General features: G+C 43.1%; 1 protein-coding gene across 1 annotated transcript in view; it reads right to left on the reverse strand.

Annotated features, from left to right (window-relative positions):
• LOC143960256 (F-actin-capping protein subunit alpha-2) overlaps positions 1–26,035 on the reverse strand; it is a 71,875-nt gene that overhangs the window by 39,354 nt on the left and 6,486 nt on the right. The window contains exon 2 of the mRNA XM_077468640.1: positions 9,894–9,957. Coding sequence (XP_077324766.1) covers positions 9,894–9,957 — 64 coding nt within the window. The remainder of the gene's footprint in view (positions 1–9,893; positions 9,958–26,035) is intronic.

Raw genomic sequence — 26,035 nt, forward strand, 5'->3', positions numbered from 1 at the left:
ATGAAGGGGGTAGGGCTGAAGTGGTTAAGCTTTGACAATAAAACCTGGAAGCTGAGTGGTTACAATGCAGAGCTGCACTAGATTCTGCGTGCTCCAGTTTTAGTAAATCTCCCCATTGCATACTTTTAACCAGTGCAGAGTTCCTCTAACTTATTTTGTGCATTTCTAAATACCGCTAGCGAACACAGGTGATCTATAATGTGTGTGTTTACTTCTAATGGCACCCCAATCGTGATGCAATTTTGTCATGATTGTGGCACAGTAAATTGCGCTGCAATGGCAACGCTGTCGCCCAAAAGAAGCTCATGTTCCTTTTTGAGTGGCAAGCGTAGTGTGTTGCGATTGTAGCGTGATTTACCGCATGACAATGGCATCAAAATCGCGGCACGATTGGGTTGGCATCAAGAAGCCATGGCAAACACGTCCCGTGTTTTGCAGCGGTTTGAAATCGAGGGCAGAATTGCAATTGGTTATGAATGGAGCCTTAGTGAATTGACCCCATCACACCAAAACAGCATTTTTTATGTTTTACTGTAATCAGCAACATTGTGTAAAGCATTGTGCCAGCTGACCGATTTCAAACAACACGAGCAAGTAGTAGAGTCGGATCTTAATGTTTACATATGACCGGCCAGCTATCCTCTTGTTCCACTGCCACACATGCGTGGTGAACTCTATTCGCTTCTATGCGGCAGGGACACAGTTCCCTTATACCTGCCCAATATGGTATAAGGCTCTAATGAATGTGTGCAACCAGTGAAAAAAAATAGGTTGTACTTGCCTGTACCCTTTTCATACCACGCCGCCAATAGCGTCGGCGGTAAAACGGCGCTATTTTTAGCGGCGTTTTACCGCCGGATTTGCGGCACATTTTGGCCGCTAGCGGGACGCTTTTACCCCCACTAGCAGCCGAGAAAGGGTTAAAACCGCCGGCAATACGCTGCAATAGTGCCGTTTTGCCAGCAGTATTACAGCGCTGCCCCATCGTTTTCGATGGGGAGCAGCGGTGGAGGAGCGGTAAACACACCGCTCCTTCACCACTCCAAAGAAGCTGCTGGCAGGACTTTTCCTGAAGTCCTGCCAGCGCACCGCTGCAGTGTGAAAGCCCTCGGGGCTTTCACAATACAGGCAATGGTGCAGCAGTTTTAGGGCTGATTGCAGGCGCTATTTCTAACGCTATAGAGCCTGCAAAATGCCCTTGGTGTGAAAGGGGTCATAGGGTTATGTGCTGCCTACAGGTTAAGGAGACTTGCAAAAAAAAAAAAAAAAAAATAAGCTGGCGAATCCAAAAAACAGAAAAGGTAGACTTAATTGCCATCTGACCCTTTCTCAATCCTCCAGGAAGGACAAAAAACCAACTGTGACTGTGGTGGTTAACTTCAAGTACAACTTGAACCATCTAAGCCCAAACCATCTCACGTGTGTAGTGCCTTGTCTCCCGGTCGACTGGGGGGGAAAAAAGGGGGGGGGGGGGGGGAGAAGGCCACCAATTCTGACACCCCTTACCAAAGTAATTGAAACCAAGAACACAACCTTCAATAAAGAAATAATGGAAGGTCCCAAATCGGCTCAAAGGGTGGCTTTTGAAAAGCTGAGCCCCAGTGGGAACAAATGTAACTTGATAAGATGCACCATGCTTGGGACCTTTGAACAAAAAGGCACATACCAAAAAATGGGAAGCAATTGGCTTTTTGAATTTGGACTGCCAAGGCTAAAATTCTACCCCTTGAAAACTCTCAAAGCCAGACTAATTTCCACTCTGAAGGAATCCATAAATCTGGCCCACAACCCATTTGTGAAGATAAAGACATCCTAGCCTACTACCACGCTACATAGGATTCCAGGTCCATTCACAGGCTCTTAAAGCTGGAGTAAACCCGCTGACTTTTTTTTTTTTTTTTTTTTTTTTTTTTTTTAGACCTGCAAGGGAAGAGGCATAATGAGCGAGTATGCACCGCATACTCGCTCATTATGAAATACTTACCTTAGAAAGAGCCCCCGACATCTCACCCGATCCACGCCAAGGGAGCTGACATGTTCTCTCGGTGTGTCTTCCGGGTATCGTGGTTCACAACCCCTATACAACCGCTTTAAGAACATATGAATGACTGCATCAGAACACTTATCTTTCAAAAATTGTTTTCAAACAGCCAAGCCACCAAAGCTAGTGACTGTAAAAAAAAGGGTGGATGATCAGTCCATATGCAAGAAGCTCTGACCAAGTTGGAAGAATCCAAGGATCGTCCATTAATATGTGTATGATGCCAGAATACTACGTTCTCCTGGCCCAAGCTGATGTGACCAGAATAACTGGTGTTCACTCCATCTCAGGCTTACGCAACGGACACAGATATAAAGCAAAGAACACAAAAAAAAAAAAAACTGTATTGGGGGTGGCTGGGGGTAAAAGGAAGGCAAAAAACAGAGACAAACCGGTCCAACAATGTCACTAGGGCATCTATTGTAGAGGCCTGAGGATCGCTGGTCATGCAAAGGGACCACCTGTCACGCACAGCACCTAGATGTCAACAACTCACATCCAACTGGCTGGACATGTAAATATGCATTATTTCCGCTAATGCCAGGACCTCCTGGCTGGAGTAAAGCCATTACTGTATGCCATAATTCCACAAGAACCCTCTGCACTTGGAGACCTTTGTTGAGATACTTGAGGTCCCAATATGGCCATAACATCACCTTTTGGCTTTGGCACAGAGAACATATTTGAGAAGAAACAGGGAAAATCCTCTGTTCTCTGGCACATTCACCCCGTCAAGAAGGTGATTGAGGACTGAGAGGGGGGAATTAGTGACCAACCTTTATGGCTTAGAGTAGTGGCCAATCGATTATCAGAGCGGCTATAATGGGGGGGGGTCGATATGCACATTTTTCCAAAATAATCGGCATCGGTCAGAAAATGATATTGGTTAGACCCCCCCCCCATCCCCATGCAGCGTTCGCTGCAGACTCTGCCAATCTCTGTCGGCGGTGCAGCGAGCAGCAGAGAGATTGCATCTCTCACTGGCCGATCCACATCAATGCTGTTCTGCCCCCTACAGGAAGGCCGCAAAGTCTGCTCTTGACAAAGCTGCAGCTGCAGGCAAGCAGAGAGATAGTTATGTCATCTCTCACGGTCCACAAGTAGAAGTTTACCTGCTTGGATGCCACTGGGGAGAGGCTGCCAGAAGTAGTGTAAGTAGCAACAAGCTGCATATGGGTGGAAGGTGACAGTGGCAGGCTGCACCTAGGTGACAAGCTGCATATGGGTGGCAGGTGACAGTGGCAGATGACACTGCTCCTGGGTGGCAGGTGACACGCTGCACCTGGATGGCAGGCAATGGTGATGTACAGAATATGGGCACCTGTTATCGGATATCGGCCTGAAATCTCATGAATACAAAAGTGGAAGTAGAGGCACCCTAAAGAATGTGCATTTTACTTCCCTTATGCAGAGGCCCAAATAACACACTCCCCCTGAAATGGAATTTCTTGCAGGATAAATCTACAGACCAGCATTTTAGCCCAAAATTCTGGGCATATGTACAAGTCCCAAGCACAATATTTGCTGAATGAAATATTCCAAAGCATCCCCAGCAAAAGTAAAGAGCCCTAGGGAAATCTAACCTTAACCCAGGTCAGCCTTATTGGACAGATACCTCATCCCCCCTTAAGGCTCCGGCAAACCAATAGCTATCTGGACATGTAAAACTCTTAAGATAGGAAATTGCAGCTCCTCCCGAAGGTCTATACCACTTGTTAGTGACCCTCTCCACAGAGTATAACTCGGTAACCTCTCTGGGGGAACAAACACCCTGACTGGGTAAACTCAACCCACATACCCTTCTACTTACAGTGGAGGCATAAGGCATTGGTGCTCAACCTGTGGCCCTCCAGCTGTTGTGGAGTCCCATCATGCCATATACTTTGAGAGTTATGTTGTAACTGTCAGCCTTGCAATGCCTCATGGGACTTGTAGTTCCGCAACAGCTGGAGAGTAACAGGCTGAGCACCCGTTGCATAAGGGAATGACTGGAACCCTGTGGCAACCTCAATGAACACAGGCCTCAACCTAGACTGAGGAAGTGACAATTTCACAACAGTGTGGACCATTTTGGGAAGCAACTCAATGCCTGCTGGATCTGAGTAATACTCCGGGCCTTGGAGTTTTTTGGCCACAGAGTCCTCGATGACAACTGTCTCACTCCGAACACCCCCCCACCCCTTTAACCTGTAGAGTGATCCAAGTTCTAATCCTGCTAATGCAGAAGACAATCCTCCTTCATACGTAAACCAGTGGCCCAGAAGTAGCATCAGAAGTAGCCATACCTTCAAACGCTAAGGTGCTCAGCCACTTGAAACGCTTGGACTCTCAGAGAACTGCACCAGAGAGACTATGTCTAAAGTCCTACAGACCCGACAGAAGCATCTGCGAGTTCCTCCTTTTAGAAGACATATTGGCTGCTGAAAATAGTATCGGGACCTGTGCGAAACAAAAGCAGTCCCAATCAGCTGAGAGGATACTGTGCTACAAGAAACAGTATATACTGTATACTATACTTTTGAAGACTTTACCCAGCTGCCAGAGCCTTGTATAGCTCAAGAGCTGAAAAAGACTATCCTGTGTCTCCCTGCTACCCCACAGGGACTAGACTGCACTTCTTTCTTGTTGCTGCCTCCAATTCTGGCCCAACAAAATCAAACAAATGGTGCACACCCATGTAATCACATGTGCGCGCCTAAGCCCACATGCTCACCTGATTGTAAACAGCGGGTAGAAGCATTCTCCATACACAAGACCTCTACCGGGACAGCCTGTGTAATCCAGTGAGTAGCAAATACAGCAGAAACAGCTTAGGTAATCCCAGCAAAGACATGCTCAAAAAAATAAAAATAAAAATAGCATCTGTAGGAGATGTTCCAAGCAACCAGCTTCACAAGGCACAAGCTCAGGCCACATATCAGCCTTGGTACCACTCTTCCCTCCCCCCCCCCCGCATCTCGGGGAAATAAGGATACTTTAAAGTAACAGGTAGCATAAAACAAGGTAACCCTCTGTTAAAAAGGAACCAACAGGCTACCATTGGACGCTCACCAATCTTGCCGCAGGATACAAGGATCCAACCTCCACAGAGGGCTATTTCACTCCAGACCCTCAGGGACTTGATCCCCCTTTCTAGCAGTCCATTGCCCTGGATCTGTTGAGAACCTTTACCAGAAACACCTTGGTCAGGTATTACTGCACAGGGTTCCATATTTGCAGGGTCCAGTGCTGAACGGTTGCATTACAGTCAACCCTCACTTATTGATTGCTCTTCTCTTGTAGTGGGGTCTGGGTACCCCCCTTCTGAGTAATACAGCTGTAAGAATGGCTCCGGATCTCCTGATCCCTGTTGAAACCTGCTTAAGAGTCTGGCAATATTGTGCAGACTTGTACATCAATCACCATGACCTTCAGACACAAACAAAAGAAACAGCCATTTCCTGTATGGGAGGGGTTCCTGTCATTTTTGGCAGTGTCAAATCACCTGTAGGCGGCACATAACCCTAGGAGAAAGGAAGAATATGGTAGCTCTGTGTGCCATGATGTAAAATATGGCATGTAAGTGGTGGAAGCGCAAGGGATCTCATGCCAGATCTTGGTAAAGTATTTGGTGGAGGAGGGGGATGGCCAGTTAGAATTAGTACAAGGTGATTTGGGGGGGGGGGGGGGCTGTTTGGGTTTTAAAAGACATGCAAATTGTCCTGGGATGCTGGCACAATGCAATTACACATTGGAAAGGCACTCAAATTGTTAGGTTGATATAAAAAAAAAAAAAAAAAATATATAAAAAAAAAAAGTCCCAAGAATATGAAGGATTTACAGTGCCTTGCGAAAGTATTCGGCCCCCTTGAACTTTTCAACCTTTTGCCACATTTCAGGCTTCAAACATAAAGATATAAAATTTTTATTTTTTGTGAAGAATCACCAACAAGTGGGACACAATTGTGAAGTGGAACGAAATCTATTGGATAATTTAAACTTTTTTAGCAAATAAAAAACTGAAAAGTGGTGCGTGCAAAATTATTCGGCCCCTTTACTTTCAGTGCACCAAACTCACTCCAGAAGTTCAGCGAGGATCTCTGAATGATCCAATGTTGTCCTAAATGACTGATGGTGATAAATAGAATCCACCTGTGTGTAATCAAGTCTCTGTATAAATGCACCTGCTCTGTGATAGTCTCAGGGTTCTGTTGAAAGTGCAGAGAGCATCATGAAGACCAAGGAACACACCAGGCAGGTCCGTAATATTGTTGTGGAGAAGTTTAAAGCCGGATTTGGATACAAAAAGATTTCCCAAGCTTTAAACATCCCAAGGAGCACTGTGCAAGCGATCATTTTGAAATGGAAGGAGTATCAGACCACTGCAAATCTACCAAGACCTGGCCGCCCCTCTAAACTTTCAGCTCAGACAAGGAGAAGACTGATCAGAGATGCAGCCAAGAGGCCCATGATCACTCTGGATGAACTGCAGAGAACTACAGCTGAGGTGGGAGAGTCTGTCCATAGGACAACAATCAGTCGTACACTGCACAAATCTGGCCTTTATGGAAGAGTGGCAAGAAGAAAGCCATTTCTCAAAGATATCCATAAAAAGTCTTGTCTAAAGTTTGCCACCTGGGAGACACACCAAACATGTGGAAGAAGGTGCTCTGGTCAGATGAAACCAAAATCAAACTTTTTGCCCACAATGCAAAACGATATGTTTGGCGTAAAAGCAACACAGCTCATCACCCTCAACACACCATCCCCACTGTCAAACATGGTGGTGGCAGCATCATGGTTTGGGCCTGCTTTTCTTCAGCAGGGACAGGGAAGATGGTTAAAATTGAGGGGAAGATGGATGCAGCCAAATACAGGACCATTCTGGATGAAAACCTGTTGGAGTCTGCAAAAGACCTGAAACTGGGACGGAGATTTATCTTCCAACAAGACAATGATCCCAAACATACAGCAAAATCTACAAAGGAATGGTTCACAAATAAAACGTATCCAGGTGTTAGAATGGCCAAGTCAAAGTCCAGACCTGAATCCAATCGAGAATCTGTGGAAAGAGCTGAAAACTGCTGTTCACAAACTCTCTCCATCCAACCTCACTGAGCTTGAGCTGTTTTGCAAGGAAGAATGGGCAAGAATTTCAGTCTCTCGATGTGCAAAACTAATAGAGACATACCCCAAGCGACTTGCAGCTGTAACCGCAGCAAAAGGCGGCTCTACAAAGTATTAACGCAAGGGGGCCGAATAATTTTGCACACCCCACTTTTCATTTTTTTATTAGTTAAAAAAGTTTCAAAAATCCAATAGATTTCGTTCCACTTCACAATTGTGTCCCACTTGTTGGTGATTCTTCACAAAAAATAAAAATTTTATATCCATGTTTGAAGCCTGAAATGTGGCAAAAGGTTGAAAAGTTCAAGGGGGCCGAATACTTTCGCAAGGCACTGTACTGCACAACTAGACTGCAGAAAAACAGAAGTGTATGCAAGCGTATAACTGTCCTATGCAGTTTAACCCCTTCAAGCCATGAATGCAAATTTGTGTTTGGTCAGCGTGCAGTTATACTGGAGTGATGCTGCTCGGCTGTTATCCTATAGGAGCGGGAGGGGATGTCCCCCTCCGCCGCTCTTCCCGGGCTGAGATCCGAATAAAGCCAGATTCGGCTCTGATCGGGTCTCCGTTGTAAAATCCCGGAGGCTCCCGATGGCGTGATTAAAATTTATATATATATATATATATATATATATATATATATATATATATATATATATATATATATATATATATATATATATATAAACACCCCACACCAAAAACACACACATATTCAGAATTGATGATTTTGGCGATCTGAATACTTTTGAGCGCAAAAGGAGGGATCTGGGGTCTTTCATCCCGATCCCTCCATAAGGACTACCTGTTACCAACTATTCACCTATATATCCTTGTGACAGCAATAAAAGCAATCAGAATGTTAACCACTACAATACAGGGCACTTTCACCCCCTTCCTTCCCAGCCCAATTTTCAGCTTTCAGCGCTCTAGCGCTTTCAGTGACAATTGCGCGGTCATGCTACACTGTACCCAAATGAAATTGTTATCATTTTGTTCGCACAAATAGAGCTTTATTTTGGTGTTATTTATTCACGACTCCGTTTTCTTTTTTTTGCGATATAAGCGCAAAAATAGCGGAAATTTGGAAAAAAACTATATTTTCTTTTTTCTATTTGAAAAGAAATCCAATAAAATCAAATTTTGTCATAAATTTAAGCCAAAATGTATTCTGCTACATGTTTTTGGTAAAAAAAATTCCGTTAAGTGTATAATAATTGGTTTGTGTGATCACGGACATATGTACGCAAATGATCATGTACATATGTGTGCAGGTGATCACGTACATGTGTGCAGATAATCATTGGGACATGTGATTTTAGTGGGACATATGTGGGGGACATGTTTTTATTATTAGGGACATGTGTTTTTATTATTTGGGGACATGTATGTTTTGGGGACATGTGTGTTTTGGGGACATATGTGGGGACTGTGTGGTGTGTTGTGTGTTTACACTACACTGATGATCAGTGAGTAAAAAGCTGTAAAAAGCAGCCCATACTCACTGATCATCAGCCGGCTGCAGCGTTCTGTTCTCCTCTCCTCAGCGGTGACTTCCGTGTGAGGAGAGGAGAGCCGATTGCCTAGCAACAGGCTGTTTGTTTACATCACATGACGGCCGTGATTGGACACGGCCGTCATGTGATCAGGAGGGCCAATCACAGAGCCCTCCTGCCGATCTGAGATGTGCCGTGTCCGGGTGACACGAGCACATCGGGATCGCGCCGCTGCGCGGGCACGCGCGCGCGATCCCGCTACTCCTGAAGGACGTTCCTGAACGTCCTATCAGGAGTAGACGGCTCCCACCCGGCCGTATATATGCATTGGCCGGGTGGGAAGTGGTTAAGGGACAACGTTAAAAAAACAAAACAACGACACACATAAGTAAGTCGGCGCCCGCAAAAGTAAACGATGTTCAAATCACACATGTGATCGCCATGATCATCAAAGTGAACAAAAATTTTAGCAAAAGAACGCCTCTAACCTGGTAACCGTTACATTTTTTTTAAATCGTTGCCTATGGAGCTTTTTAGGTACCGTAGTTTGTCGCCATTCTAGGAGTGTATGCAATTTCAAAGCATGACATGTTGGGTATTTATTTGGCGTAACATCTTTCACATTATAAAAAAGGTGGGCTAATTTTACAGTTTATTTATTTTTTTTTAATTCATGAAAATAGGATTTTCTTTGTCACACTTACCTGTAAAATCCCTTTCTTTGAGTACATCAATATATATATATATATATATATATATATATATATATATATATATATATATATATATATTTCAGTCCACTTGTGTGGTAAATCCTTATTTTGGGTACTTTTTTTGCTGACATGATCAGACAAGCATTTGGCCATGAGTGTGAGAGCAAGACGGGGGTGGAAGGTCCCCCTTGGAGCAATTTGCTTGATATTTATCTGGTAAAACTTATTTATTTTTTTTTTTTAAATACAGCCAAAAACAGTTGATACATAGCTTATGTGTGCATGGACACATAGGATACATGTTGGAGAGTTTATTGACTGTAGAAAAAAAAAAAATAGTCTGAAGCCAAAAACATGAGCTGTAAAAACGTCCAAAAAAATAAATATCCAGTTTAACTACTCCACTAAGGATCAGGACTTGTATTTCCCTGGAAACCAGTCCTGGGCTGCAAAGCATTTTAAAAGCTGCCTATTGTTTTTATATGTAAATGCCAGTAGAGAGCAGTGAATAGAAGACAAATCAACTGGATTGCTCACCATTAAATACTTCGTTGAATTCTCCGGGTGGGGCATGGATGATGAATTTTGCTGCTACACGTACCTAAAACAAAAATTAGATACAATGATTGCCAATGACAAACAAAAAAAAAAAAAAAAAGGAGGACCATTGATTAGTTACAAATTTACTTTTAAAAGAAAAAACTGCCATACTATGGCCCCTTGCACAGGGTGAACTCCGCCAAGCAGATCTGCCTGCTGAGCGAGGGATCTGTCCACTGATCCCTGCCAAGCATGCGGATGACTGGCCGGATCTGATCCACCGGACTGATGGGGAGCGGATCCCCAGCCGTCTGTTTCTAGTGGACCAGATTCTGATGGGTGCGAATCCGCTGCTCCATAGAGAGCTATGGATGGTCCGATTCGGGTTTGCCTGAAAAACTGACCCAATAGGTCCGTCAGTGTGAAAGAGGACCATCTTGTACACTTTTGAACCAACACTGAATAACTGAATGAGCATAACCCACATATCCATAATATTGGATCTTGTGACAGACAAGGCTACCGTTTGGCAATACTGTAGTTTCTTGCAAAAGCATTTTATTTTTCCATGCAATCTAATGCCCCATACACACGATGAGATTATCGGACGAATGATCGTCCGTTTTTTATTGCATGCTAATCTCAGATCGAATCTGATGAGTTTACTAAAGTCACGAAAATTCCCGCACGACAGAAAAAAAATTCGGAAGTGATGTCATGTGTTGTAATGCATTTGTACTGCATTTTCGAACGATAGCTGTACTGATTAAACGAAAATCGTACGATCTGGCATCGTACGAAAAAAATTTCCGTGCATGTCCGATAGAATAATATCGGATGTACTGTCCTAATCGGCTCTCGAAAGCTCTGTACTAACGATCCGATTATCGTACGATCGCTTCGAAAGCGGTATTTTCCGTACGATTTTCGGATCGTGTGTATGGGGCATAAGGCCCCATGCACTCAGACGTTTCCAGACATAAAATATGCCCAGTGCGAAACGGCCATGGCATTTTACTGTGCCCAGGTAACCATAGGTGGGGCATACAATCGGTCATAGAACTGAATGGCTGTACGCATGTAAACATTGATGTTGATGCTTCTGTGCATTGGCATTTACTTGCACACGCGCATACATTTTCCCCGAATGTGGAAGTTTCAAGCAAATTAGCAGGTCTTTGGAGTGTGGGGAGAACATCGAGTACCTGGAGGAAACCCATGCAAGCATAGTGTTCTGGCTGGAATTAAAATTGAGGACCCTAGTGCTGCAAGGCAAAAGTGCCAACTGCTGAGTCACTGTGCTGCCCTAAACCTCTTCTACCCACATATACCATTACCCTGTATTTCTTTCTTATTTTGAATTCTGCTTAGCAGCACTAGGCTCATTGGTTGGAATCCCAGCACTACATGCACAGAGTTTTCATGTTCTCCCTGTGTCTATGTGGGCTTCCTCTAAGTACTCCAGTTTCCTCACACACACCAAAGACATGCTGGTAGGTTAATTGTCTCCTGTCTAAAATTGGCCCTAGTATATGTATGAATGGGAGTTAGGACCTTAGATTTAAATCCTTGAGGGCAGGGGCCAATGTGATTGTACAATATATATGTAATGCATTGTGTAAATTGACAACGCTATACAAGTACCTGTGATAAATAAAATGAACCTTGTCTCTGGATTTAGTTATGTTTTTTTAGCCCCTGCAATATTGGAGGCAGAAACAAACATGCATGCTCAGAAGCTGAGGGCAGGATGCATCCACCAAGGCACCCCATGCCATTTCCAATGAGCCCTTAGCCTACAGATTGTATCTATATATGGGTTCCAGGTATGTGAGCATTGCTGTGGGTGTTTTTAGCTGGCAACAGGGAAGGCGACAACCCACCTTTCTTCACTGGGATACATAGTTGTACAAAACCACACACCATGTTAATAAGCCAACATTATGGTATTGCTTGTATTAACAGCAGCATACACAGGACTCATGTGTGGCAAGGCTTCCTCTCCTCCCACCTCTGTGTTATGCATGTATACATGCCGCCTGTGTGGCGCTGCTAGCATGGGAAGGAACTGATCACAAGAAACGTAGAGGAATCCAACTGCACACTTCAGACAACACAGCCTCTTCCTCTCCCCCATCTCTATGCAAGTTCACGCCATGTTCTGACCTGTCATCACCTGAAGGAATGCAAGACAGCAGGGCTGAACAGCTCAAAAATGCTCAGCCCTTGTGCTGGTACGCGTGTCAAATTATTACGGACTGTGAAATTGCTACAAGTTTGTTTTGTAGGTCTGCCTGGAGGTTTTTTTTGTTTTGTTTTAATTCCTGTTTGCTGTGTTAATAGAAAGTCTTCCCAATTGTTGTAGCCTTCAACCTGCTTCACTATGTCCAAAGACAAACACCGGAGGACTTTTGCTAAGAGGAGAGTGCCATATAAAATGATATGTTGCCTGAGACTGGATTTTAGCTAAAGTAGTTCTAAAGGGCTAAAGGTTTATTTACCTATGCAGGTAGGTTAAAAAAAAAAAAAAAAAAAAAAAAAAAAAAAAAAAAACACTACACAGGTTTTTAAAGTATATTATTAAAAGGCAGCTCCAGCTCTTCTCCCTCTTTTGCTGGGTGTTCTCCCGATGTTGACTCAACGTGATCTACTGGTGTTTTTTTTTACATTTTGGTGTGGTTCCCCTTCAAGATTCTCAGCACACAAGTCATCTTGATCCGACTTCCGGTGTGACTTCTATTCAAATCAATGGGCTCCCATATGGAACCATTGATTTTGAAGAGAGACAGAGAAACACACAGCTGAAAGCTAGCACGGCTAAACCTGCATTGACGCCAATGCAAAACGCAGATAAAAATCACATTTTTAAGGCTGCTTTTTTCCTGGTGTCAGTACTAGCTAGTTTTTTTTTTTTAAATGCCCGTGGGCATGAAGCCTTACTTTAAACTCCCACTAACCACTTGATCCAGCACAGATACACACCAGTTCTAAAGTGACCATCTCTAGAGCAGCTTAATTTCTGGTGTGATGGTATGCCAGTCCTATAAGGCTTCATGTACACAAGAACAGGTTGTTCAACCTCTCCTGAATGATTTAACATGACAGCTAGAAACCGGCATCTAAAAAACACTGTTTAGCCCAACTGCTCCTAAAACATCCGTTTACCAGCAGCAGTGTACATAAGGCCTTAGCTTGACATAGTTTAAATGAAGATAAAAAAAAAAAAAAAAAAAAAAAAACCTAGATTGAGAAGAATTTGATTTTTCATATTCGAAAATATGAAAATGTACACACACACGTAAATGGATCGATTGACATATTTAACAATACACAGCAAGGTTTCCCTCAGCAGGCGTCCAACGATAGCTTAAATGGGTTATGAAGGTTTGTGTTTTCTCACCTTAATACATCCTATGCATTAAGGTGAAAAAACACCTGTCAGTGACTGGCCAACAGCCCCCCCCCCCCCCCCCCATTTTACTTACCTGAGCCCTCAAACTTGTCCCACGTCTCTATTTTTAGAGCCAATTTACCATCGTATTTGCAGCACTATTCGGGCCCTAGCAGGGTGGTTTTAACCCCCCGCTAGTGGCCAAAAAGGGGTTAAATACACCCACAAAACACTGAATCTGCATTTTGCTGGCGGTAGCAGCACTGCCCCATTGATTTGATACTGATTGAGTTCACTGCTCCAAAGAAGTGGCTGGCAGGACTATTTCTGATGCCCTGCCAGCACACTGCTCCAGCTGCTTCGGGCTTTCACACTGGAGTGAATGGAGCAGCTTTTTCAGGCACTAAATTTAGCGCTGCAGCGTCTGAAAAACACCTTCAGTGTGAAAGGGGTCTTAAGAAGAACAGAGGGCAGAGCCAGAAGAAAGAATTCTTGACATTGGCTTCACAGTGTGGCCTCGCAAATGGAAGTGTGGGCTGCCCGAGACTGACACACACACAAAATATATATGACCAAAAGTTTGGACACACCTTCTCATTCAAAGAGTTTTCTTTATTTTCCTGACTATGAAAATTGTAGATTCACACTGAAGGCATCAAAACTATGAATTAGCACAGGAATTATATACTGAACAAAAAATTGTGAAACAACTGAAAATATGTCTTATATTCTAGGGTCTTCAAAGTAGCCACCTTTTTGCTTTGATTAGATTACTGCTCCGCACACTCTTGGCATTCTGTTGATGAGCTTCAAGAGGTAGTCATCTGAAATGGTTTTCACTTCACAGATGTGCCCTGTCAGGTTTAATAAGTGGGATTTCAAACCTTATAAATGGGGTTGGGACCATCAGTTGTGTTGTGCAGGAGGTGGATACAGTACACAGCTGATAGTCCTACTGAATAGACTGTTAGAATTTGTATTATGGCAAGAAAAAAGCAGCTAAGTAAAGAAAAACCAGTGGCCATCATTACTTTAAAAAATGAAGGTCAGTTAGTCCGAACAATTGGGAAAACTTTGAAAGTGTCCCTAAGTGCAGTGGCAAAAACCATCAAGCCCTACAAAGAAACTGGCTCACATGAGGACCGCCCCAGGAAAGGAAGACCAAGAGTCACCAGCCTCAGAAATCGCAGGTTAACAGCAGCTCAGATTAGAGAACAGGTCAATGCCACACAGAGTTCTAGCAGCAGACACATCTCTAGAACAACTGTTAAGAGGAGACTGTGTGAATCAGGCCTTCATGGTAAAATAGCTGCTAGGAAACCACCGCTGAGGACAGGCAACAAGCAGAAGAGACTTGTTTGGGCTAAAGAACACAAGGAATGGACATTAGACCAGTGGAAATCTGTGCTTTGGTCTGATGAGTCCAAGTTTAAGATCTTTGATTCCAACCACCGTGTCTTTGTGCGACACAGAAGAGGTGAACGGATGGACTCTACATGTCTGGTTCCCACTGTGAAGCATGGAGGAGGAGGTGTGATGGTGTGGGGGTGCTTTGCTGGTGACACTGTTGGGGATTTATTCAAAATTGAAGGCATACTGAACCAGCATGGTTACCACAGCATCTTGCAGCGGCATGCTATTCCATCCGGTTTGCATTTAGTTGGACCATCATTTATTTTTCAACAGGACAATGACCCCAAACACACCTCCAGGTTGTGTAAGGGCTATTTAACCAAGGAGAGTGATGGGGTGCTGCGCCAGATGACCTGGCCTCCACAGCCACCGGACCTGAACCCAATCGAGATGGTTTGGGGTGAGCTGGACCGCAGAGTGAAGGCAAAAGGGCCAACAAGTGCTAAGCATCTCTGGGAACTCCTTCAAGCCATTTCAGTTGACTACCTCTTGAAGCTCATCAACAGAATGCCAAGAGTGTGCGGAGCAGTAATCAAAGCAAAAGGTGGCTACTTTGAAGAACCTAGAATATAAGACATATTTTCAGTTGTTTCATACTTTTTTGTTCAGTATATAATTCCTGTGTTAATTCATAGTTTTGATGCCTCAGTGTGAATCTACAATTTTCATAGTCATGAAAAAAAAAAAAAAAAAAAAAAAAAAAAAAAAAAAATATAAATATAAATATAAATATAAATATAAATATAAATATAAATATAAATATAAATATATATATATATATATATATATATATATATATATATATATATATATATATATATATATATATATATATATATATATACACACACACACTGCATATCGGAGCAGACACAGACCTGTCATCCCTCCCCCCCCCCCCCCCCCCCCCCCCCCCCCCCCAGCTCAGCAAAGAGATTATCCCTCTTTTTTTTCCCCCTCATAAGTAGAGCATTCTTTTGGTGGCATTTGATCACCTCTGCGGTTTAATTTTTTTTTGTGCTATAAAGCACAAAACACAATATTTTGTACTTTTTGCTATAATAAATATAAAAAACTAAAACTAAAAACACCCAATAAGCATATATTAAATTGGCTTGCACAAAAGTTATAGCGTCTACAAAATAGGGGATATATTTATGGCATTTTTATTATTTTTTTTTTTTTACTTGTAATGGCGGTGATCAATTTTTAATAATTTTTCGCCAACGATAATGGCTGCCTGGTACAATTTCTGCAGCTGCAAAGCAGAGTATTGCAGCACATATACATGTCCGGCCACTGCCTCTGCAGAAAAAAAAAAACCCCCTCAACTGAGGGTTTACTGCCCCCCAATTCACAGGTCTAAAAGACCCCTTAGGGTGTATCCACTCTAGGCAGAGTTGCAACTGAATAAGGAAAGGGATGGTCGACACTCAGGATGACATCCAAAATAGTATTCCTTTATTATGTACAGACGTTAGTCCTTAGTCATGGCTAAATTTTGGGACCTACTCATGTCAACTCCCATGTCACCAACAAAACCTGGCTCTCCTATCCAGAGGATCATTTCACTATGGGGTCACTACATGCAAAAATGGCAGGGTTCAAAGACCTAATAAGAATATTACATCTTTTGCCACAGGAGAAACACATAAAATGGCACAGTACATTAAATTGTGGTTTGCATCATGTGATATATATAATCCAATGTGATAAATGTAAAGTGAAATATGTGGGCTGCACCATACGGCCCTTACGCACACACATCTCAGAACATTACTGACAGTTTGAACCCCAATGCCAGAAATATCTCCAATGTATCAAAACATTTTAGAGATGTACACAGAGGAGATTTGTCCTTTTTTCTTTTTGTGGTAGAGAGAATCTTGCCTGCAGTTAGGGGACAGACATCAGACTTTTAGAACGTGAAGTTTACTAGAGACACAGGATTCAGACCCGCACCCCACCAGGACTGAACAACAGATGGGATGTAGATCTTTTTCCCAAATTCTTTTTTCTTATCAATTTAGTGTCCAGGCAGGATTATCTTTATGTAGCAATGTCATGTTTTATAATCATAAAACCAAACATGTTTTTGTGGATTGCTTTTTATATTTCTGGCTCTTCCTATGTCTACATTTTCTGTGATGTGTTTCATTGCACGTCATGCTGGGCTCATACACCATGCATGCTACTGTGGGTCGCTTTTCATATGCCTAGCTTTTTCTCTCTCTCTCGTTTTTTGTTTTATTGTCCCGGTGGTGTGGTGTCATCTTTATGAAAAAACCACTGACATAACGATGTTCTGTTTTGAGATTATATTGATTATGTGTGTTGTGGATTGCTTTTTATATGCCAGGTTTTTCATATGCTTACAAAATAACTTTTTTATTATTAGTATCTAGGCAATATCATCTTCATATAGCACCCACTATCTTTCAAAAATTACAAACTACACCTGCTTTTGTGGGTAACTTTATATGCCTGGTTTTTCATATGTTTACTTTTTGTGATGTGTTCCATTGCATGTCATGCTGGGTTTTCCCTTTTGCATTTTTAATTCACCTGTGTTGGTTAATTATGTGACTTTGTATATACTATTTAAGTGCTACTTATTTTGTTTTTGTTTTTATCAGCCATGACTAAGGACTAACGTCCGAAACGCATAGGCTGTTTTACAGCTCTGTACAGGGGGTCCCCGGGTTACGAACCCGTTAGGGACTGTCCTCCTGTTTGTAATTCGGAAATGTTCGTAAGTCGGCCATTTGTCCCATCGAATGCCGTTCTGCGCATGCGCGGAAAATTACAGACATTTCCGATGTTTTCCGTCATCTTCCGAGGCTCCGTCTGGCTGAGCATGCGCAGAACGGGCGATGTCTGCGCAAAATGGCAGAGGGTCCCTGCAGTGCCCGATTCGTAAGTCGAGCATTCGTAAGTCGGGGACCCCCTGTACATGTATTTAATAAAGGAATACTACTTTGAGTGTCATCCTGAGTGTCGACCATCTCTTTCCTTATTCTGGTACGTTGGAGGTGTCTCAAGGTCTGAGCACTAGGTGGAGCTTTTATGTGGGAAAGTTTCAGTACCTATGCATTTGTTTTCCTTATGCCCCGTACACATGATCAGAAAATCATATGGAAAATACGGCTTTCAAAGCGATCGTACGATAATCGGATTATTCATACAGAGCCTCCGAGAGCCGATCAGGACAGTTCATCCGATATTATTCTTCTATCGGACATGCATGGAAATTTTTTCCGTACGATGCCAGATAGTACGATTTTTGTTTAATCAGTACAGCTATCATCCGAAAATGCAATACAAATGCATTACAAGAACATGACATCACTTCCGAACTTTTTTTCTGCCGTGCGGGAATTTTCGTGACTTTACTAAACTCAGATTCAACTCAGTACATGCAATAAAAATAAAATAAAAAAAAAACGACAATCATTCGTTCGATAATCTCATTGTGTGTATGGGGCATTAGAGTTGCAACTGAGACACCTTTGAACAGCAGCATTATCATTCTGGGGAGAGGATAGTGTTAGATGCACGATTAGATTTAGGCTCCGTGCACACTGCGCTCCTTTTGACACCTTTTTTCCCTTACAGGAAAAAACAGCTTTAAAAAAAAAAAAAAAAAAAAAAAAGCAGTAAAAGCCACATTTTTCACGACTTTCGTGATAATGCATTCTATTGGCCCACATAATTACTCTAGTAATTAGAATGCATTAACCACTTTCAGACCGGACCAATTTGCTGGTCAAAGACCAGACCACGTTTTGCGATTCGGCACTGCGTCGCTTTAACTGACAATTGCGCGGCCATGCGACGTGGCTCCCAAACAAAATTAACGTCCTTTTTTTCCCCACAAATAGAGCTTTCTTTTGGTGGTATTTGATCACCCCTGCGGTTTTTAATTTTTGCGCTATAAACAAAAATAGAGCGATAATTTTGAAAAAAACGCATAATTTTTTACTTTTTGTAATAAATATCCCCCAAAAATATATAAAAAAACATTTTTTCCCTCAGTTTAGGCCGATACGTATTCTTCTACATATTTTTGGTAAAAAAAAAAAAAAAAAAAAAAATCGCAATAAGCGATTGATTGGTTTGCGCAAAAGTTATAGCGTTTACAAAATAGGGATAGTTTTATAGCATTTTTATTAATAATTTTTTATTATTTTTTTTTTTTACTAGTAATGGCGGCGATCTGCGATTTTTATTGTGACTGCGACATTGTGGGGGACCCATCGGACATTTTTGGGACCATTGTCATTTATACAGTAATCACTGCTATATAAATGCAGTGATTCCTGTGTAAATGACACTGGCAGTGAAAGGGTTAACCAGTGGGTGGCAGTGTAGGGGTTAAGTGTTCCTAGGGGTGTGTTAGGCTTTCATTTAGTGTACACTGATCTCTGCTCCAATCACATGGAGCAGAGATCAGCGTCACTAGTTGCTAGGCAGAATGGAAAAATGTTGTTTATACAGCATTTCCTCCATTCGTCCGCTCCGTGAGACGATCGCGGGGATGCCCGCGGCGATCGAGTCCGCGGGTCCCGCGACCGGACTCATGGGGGTCCCGACCAGCGCGGGAGCGCGCCGCCGGCGGCGCGCTCCCGATGGCACGGCGGCAACGAATATTGGACGTACATGTACGCCAATATGCCTGCCCGTGCCATTCTGTCGACGTACATCGTCGTGCGCTGGTCGGGAAGTGGTTAATGTGTGAATGTGCATAAACCTGCGTTTGCACATTTTTCTGGCCAAACGCTTCTCTCTGAATGTGTAATTGATTTTTTTTTCTGCCGCTAAACGCCTATGTGTGCATGGACACAAAGGCGAACACCGACGGGTGTTTAGAGGCAGAAAAAAAATAAAAAATAAGTCAAATGCCTGCAATTAGATGGGGTTTTTTTTTTGCTGCAAGGTGCTAAAATTAGCTGCAGTACACGCCACGTCTACAAAAGACTTAACTAACAAATTAAAGCCAAGCTTCAGCGAACACATTTTAAAGCTTACCTTCACTGTTTGGGAAAAAATAATAAATGCACATATTGCAGGAAAAAAAAAAAAAAAGGGTTTCCCACAGGAGCCTGCAAAGCACTGCACCTGTGATCAGTGATCATGGTGCAATGTCAGGCTCCTGCACACCAGCCCTACAGCTTTCAGCCCATACCTCGGTATGGGCTGTTAGCTTGAAAACTTTATAAAAAAAAATAAATAAATAAAAAAAAAAAGTTTTCAAGCTAACAGCCCATACCGAGGTATGGGCTGAAAGCTGTAGGGCTGGTGTGCAGGAGCCTGACATTGCACCATGATCACTGATCACAGGTGCAGTGCTTTGCAGGCTCCTGTGGGAAACCCTTTTTTTTTTACAAACGTAGAAAACTTAAAAAAACTTAAAGAGGAAGTAAACCCTGATGGGTTTACTTCCTCTTTGTCTCCCTGCAAAGGTAAAGCATAATGGGTTACTATGCGATGCATAGTTGCCCATTATGTGTCACTTACCTGACACAGGAGCCAGCGACGTCACTGCTGTCCCCTGTAGTCCGGAGCGTCCATCTTCTTCCGGGTATCGCTGCTCCGGCCACTCACAGTGCCGTAGCAGCGATGACGTCACTCCCGCGCATGTGCATGGGAGCCGCTGCTAACGGCCATAGTGCCCCTGCGCATCTTTTAGTAAATATCTCCTAAACCGTGTAGGTTTAGGAGATATTTCTTGGACCTACAGGTAAGCCTTAATCTAGGCTTACCTGTAGGTCAAAGTGGTTTGTATGGGTTTACAACCACTTTAAGGGCTTGTGAATGAACTAGGAGCTTGCTCATCATCGCCCTCCCTGTTTATTGCGTACTACAAGCCCTCTGCTGTGGTGGAAGATGAGACTTGTAGTTCTCATTTGCAGATTCCTGTGAATGAATGGGGCAGCTGTGAAGGAGCCATTTTCAAAACGTGACAGCAGGTGTGGCAAGAGGAATCCCCATCCACTGGCCTGGTGCTGGTGCATGTTACACCCCAAATATAGGTGTAATGTGTAAAATTCTCCAAAAAGGTGAACTTATTCTTTCAGCAGTTACAGAAACAGTTTTTATTTTCCCGTTGGGCCCCTTTCACACAGGCTTTCCGAAGAGGTCCACCTGCCAGCTTTTCTCTATGGAGCGGCGATGTCAGCAGTGACATGTCCGCTGATACCCGCCAATATCCGATCTTCTCTGAAATCCAGACGGATGAAGACCCCATTTTCAATCGGTCTGGAGGATCAGATGAAAAATGGACAGGTGGGTAAGTTTTCATTCGATCTTCCCATAGAGGAGAATGGGGCTCTGACAGGTCCATCCCTGCATAGTGAGCGAAGACGGACCTGTCATCTGCCTGCTCAGCGGGTATCAGCGGATCAAACCCCTCCCGCTAAGCAAAGCGGAATCCGTTGGGCAGATCGCCCATGTGAAAGAGCCCTTGGGGTAAAGGCTGGCCTCAACATTCTAACTGCCAGTTTTGCTGGACAGCTTGGTCTGTTGATAAACAATGCTAATGTAGGCGCTGCATTTAAGAATTAGTAAGCTGTAATATAATAATAAATCAGTTATCAAAAATGTTAATACACAAGAGGTCTGGTGCTAGAATTATTACTCCCGCTCTGACTTTCGCGGCGATACCTCATGTGTGGTGCGATCATCGTTCACGTATGCACACGGGACCAACATGTGCATTCACCTTTGCCCACGAGCACGGGGGAACTTTATATTTTGCAGAGGGACAGTGGTGCTTGGTGTACTGTGTAGGGATGGCTGCAATGTGTGTGATCTCTGTGTAACTGAGCACTAAAATCATCAGTTACACACAGAGCTGTCACAAGCTGCACCATCCCCCTGTGATCGGACACAGCCATCATGTGATCGGGAGGACCAATCACAGCACTCCCGATCACATCGTTGATGTGCTGTGTCCGAAGATCACAGCCATTGCAGGATGGGGGCATCTGTTCTGAGCGAAATGTGGGTGCATCCACTTACAGTGCCTTGCGAAAGTATTCGGCCCCCTTGAACTTTTCAACCTTTTGCCACATTTCAGGCTTCAAACAAAGATATAAAATTTTTATTTTTTGTGAAGAATCACCAACAAGTGGGACACAATTGTGAAGTGGAACGAAATCTATTGGATAATTTAAACTTTTTTAGCAAATAAAAAACTGAAAAGTGGTGCGTGCAAAATTATTCGGCCCCTTTACTTTCAGTGCAGCAAACTCACTCCAGAAGTTCAGCGAGGATCTCTGAATGATCCAATCTTGTCCTAAATGACTGATGGTGATAAATAGAATCCACCTGTGTGTAATCAAGTCTCTGTATAAATGCTCCTGCTCTGTGATAGTCTCAGGGTTCTGTTGAAAGCGCAGAGAGCATCATGAAGACCAAGGAACACACCAGGCAGGTCCGTAATACTGTTGTGGAGAAGTTTAAAGTCGGATTTGGATACAAAAAGATTTCCCAAGCTTTAAACATCCCAAGGAGCACTGTGCAAGCCATCATTTTGAAATGGAAGGAGTATCAGACCACTGCAAATCTACCAAGACCTGGCCGCCCCTCTAAACTTTCAGCTCAGACAAGGAGAAGACTGATCAGAGATGCAGCCAAGAGGCCCATGATCACTCTGGATGAACTGCAGAGAACTACAGCTGAGGTGGGAGAGTCTGTCCATAGGACAATAATCAGTCGTACACTGCACAAATCTGGCCTTTATGGAAGAGTGGCAAGAAGAAAGCCATTTCTCAAAGATATCCATAAAAAGTCTCGTCTAAAGTTTGCCACAAGCCACCTGGGAGACACACCAAACGTGTGGAAGAAGGTGCTCTGGTCAGATGAAATCAAAATCAAACTTTTTGCCCACAATGCAAAACGATATGTTTGGCGTAAAAGCAACATAGCTCATCACCCTCAACACACCATCCCCACTGTCAAACATGGTGGTGGCAGCATCATGGTTTGGGACTGCTATTCTTCAGCAGGGACAGGGAAGATGGTTAAAATTGAGGGGAAGATGGATGCAGCCAAATACAGGACCATTCTGGATGAAAACCTGTTGGAGTCTGCAAAAGACCTGAAACTGGGACGGAGATTTATCTTCCAACAAGACAATGATCCCAAACATACAGCAAAATCTACAAAGGAATGGTTCACAAATAAACGTATCCAGGTGTTAGAATGGCCAAGTCAAAGTCCAGACCTGAATCCAATCGAGAATCTGTGGAAAGAGCTGAAAACTGCTGTTCACAAACGCTCTCCATCCAACCTCACTGAGCTCGAGCTGTTTTGCAAGGAAGAATGGGCAAGAATTTCAGTCTCTCGATGTGCAAAACTGATAGAGACCTACCCCAAGTGACTTGTAGCTGTAATCACAGCAAAAGGCGGCTCTACAAAGTATTAACGCAAGGGGGCCGAATAATTTTGCACACCCCACTTTTCATTTTTTTATTAGTTAAAAAAGTTTCAAAAATCCAATAGATTTCGTTCCACTTCACAATTGTGTCCCACTTGTTGGTGACTTCACAAAAAATTTAAATTTTATATCTTTGTTTGAAGCCTGAAATGTGGCAAAAAGGTTGAAAAGTTTAAGGGGGCCGAATACTTTCGCAAGGCACTGTAGAAGAAGGAAGCTTCCACCTGGCCATTTATGTACATTGGCCTGGAGGGGGAAGCGGTTAAAACCAACTTTAAATGACATGTGTAGCTGATGTCATTTAGAAGCAATTCATACTCAAAGCTCATAACACAACAGCCTTTTGATGTAGACAATAAACATACACACGTTTACATTAGAGCAGAAGGCTGTCAAAATCACTACAGGAAGAGAAAGAGATAAATTTAATGCTTCATAAGCAGATTTAAAGACTTGAATGTCCATAGCCTTGTCACAGGTTCACTTTAAAGCCAAACATAGGTATGTTCTGATAGCAAGGCTCAGACACTTCTGGGTAGTATTAGCCTGCCACTACCTCTCACCCCCACACATTTCTCTAATGGGCTCAATCAGTGGCTAACAGGAATGCAGAGAGGCAAGAGGGGGGGTGTACAAGCTTTGGGCACCAATGAGAAGTCAGACCAGCCCAGTGTTGTCTGTAACTGAGGGCTGTGGCACGTCTGTACAGGTTTCTCTAGGTGCTTGCACTCTTAAGTTAGAAAGATTTTTTTTTCCACCCCTGGCAGATTCTTTTTATAGCCAAACTCCACACAGATATAAAAACACCAATTAACTTAGTTATGTATTTTTAACTACAAGTAGTGTGATGTAAAGCGATTTTTTTCTTCTTTAACTCAAATATGAAAGCACTGCTGCAAAGAAAAAGGGTTAATACTTCCCCCGCACACTACAGGAAGTAGGGGCTGGAGTAAGAAACCACAGCGCACAGCCGGGGACCAGACATCTGACATTACAAAACACTACTAAATGCTGAAAATGTTTCAACCAGCGCAGCACATTGCATTGACAGCTCATTTACAGTTTACATATAGCTGAGCCACATTTTTACTGCCCCCCAACCAACCCTTCTTAAGCTGTGAAGGCAGTGAACAGATGTGTACACATGCTGCTGCAAATTAAACCCCCTGTCGTGGGCAATACTGAATTGGGTCGCACCATAAACACCTACAATCGTGAAAAAGTGTTGTGTGTTTTTAGGTATTAAAATAGGTGGGGAGCAGGCAACACAATGTCCCCTCCCTGCCTGTCATAGCCTTCTGAAGAGCAATCCCCTGTGGATTGCTCTTCAGAGGGTTAATGCTAGTGTCAGCTAGTCATAAAACAGTTGAAATTGGTGGTGTGGAAGGAACAAGTATTAACACTTTACCTTGCAAGGAGACCTTTCATGTTTGAGTTTTAAAAAATGAGAGATGGCAAAATGGTTCAACTACTTCAATATATGGCACTTTCACCCCCTTCCTGCCCAAGACAAATTTTTCAGATTTCAGTTCTGTTGTACCTTGAATGAGAATTGCGCAGTCATGCAACACTGTACCCCAAATTAAATTTGTATACATTTCAGAAGGGGCTTTCAGATGGAACTTTCTTTGGATGGCATTTAATTACCAATGGGTTTATTAATCTTCTGCTTAACAAAAGAAAAAAAATACCAAAAATGTAAAAAAACAAAACAAAAAAAAAAAACACCTCTTAGTTTCAGTTATAAAATTTTGCAAATAAGAACTTTTTCTCCTTCACTGATGTGCACTTATCAGGCTGCACTAATAATCAGGACGTGGATGATCAGTGCCCCGATTATCTGTGTACATGTCCCCTGTGATTGGCTCTCCTCAGCGCTGTGACAGTGTGAGGAAAGGAATGGCGATAGCCATCAAGTCTGTTTATATGTGATCAGCTGTGACTGGACACAGCTGATCACATGGCAAAGGGACGCTGCGATTGGCCCTTTACCCCAATCTGTGATCAGCTGTGCCCAAAGGACACAGTTATCACAGAGCATGCCAGATCCATGCCCCATCCAATTTCAGTTCAGGGGAAATAATGTCCCCGCACTTTCTGCAAATCGAATGCGAGTTTAGCCATACAACTGTATGGCTGAACTCGTATTGCACAGACATTGGCACATTGGGTGCGAATCACATGCGGTGTCTGAGATTTCGGTGTAGGTTCACATGTATGCAAGCAATGGAAACTCTGCAACAGGAACACAGACAGATAAGCATCTGACAGGGTTCTAGTCTTCCCTTATTCTACTAAAAAATATATTTTATATCTGCCTAGCAGAGAGTTCCCCCAAAATGTCAGCAGAATAGAGAGGTTACACTTCCCTAAAGCCCCATACACACTATCAGATTTTCTCCTTTCAGATTTAACAAAAACATATTATATGAGGTCAAACGTTAGGCGTTTCAATTTGTATTCAATCAGGCAGGTCCTTGCACTACATGGCTTTGGTAAATCTGAAGACCAAAATCAGCAGAAAATCTGATAGTGTGTATGGGGCTTCAGGACCCGTTCACACCTGAGTGTATTGGAATTGCAAGCAGGATCTCAGCAAAACATGAGGCGCGGTTACGGTGACATCATTGCTTAAAGAGGAAGTAAAGGCACTTAAAAAATAAAAAATGCAACCTGCAAGGCAAAGGCATAATGAGCTAGCATGCATAGCATACTAGCTCATTATGAATAACTTACCTGAGAACGAATCCCCCGAAGCGGTCCTCCGTCTTCATGTTCGCCGCTGCCATGTATCCGGAGTGACTTCTGGGTCTCGCTGCTCCGGCGCTGTGATTCGCCGGAGCCGCGATGATGTCACTCCCGCATGGGAGCCAACACAAGCAGCATAACGCTGCG

The sequence above is a fragment of the Lithobates pipiens genome, unplaced genomic scaffold (assembly GCF_037356315.1).
Source record: "Lithobates pipiens isolate NorthernLeopardFrog02 unplaced genomic scaffold, aLitPip1_a1.2 Scaffold_8, whole genome shotgun sequence".
Taxonomy (NCBI): domain Eukaryota; kingdom Metazoa; phylum Chordata; class Amphibia; order Anura; family Ranidae; genus Lithobates; species Lithobates pipiens.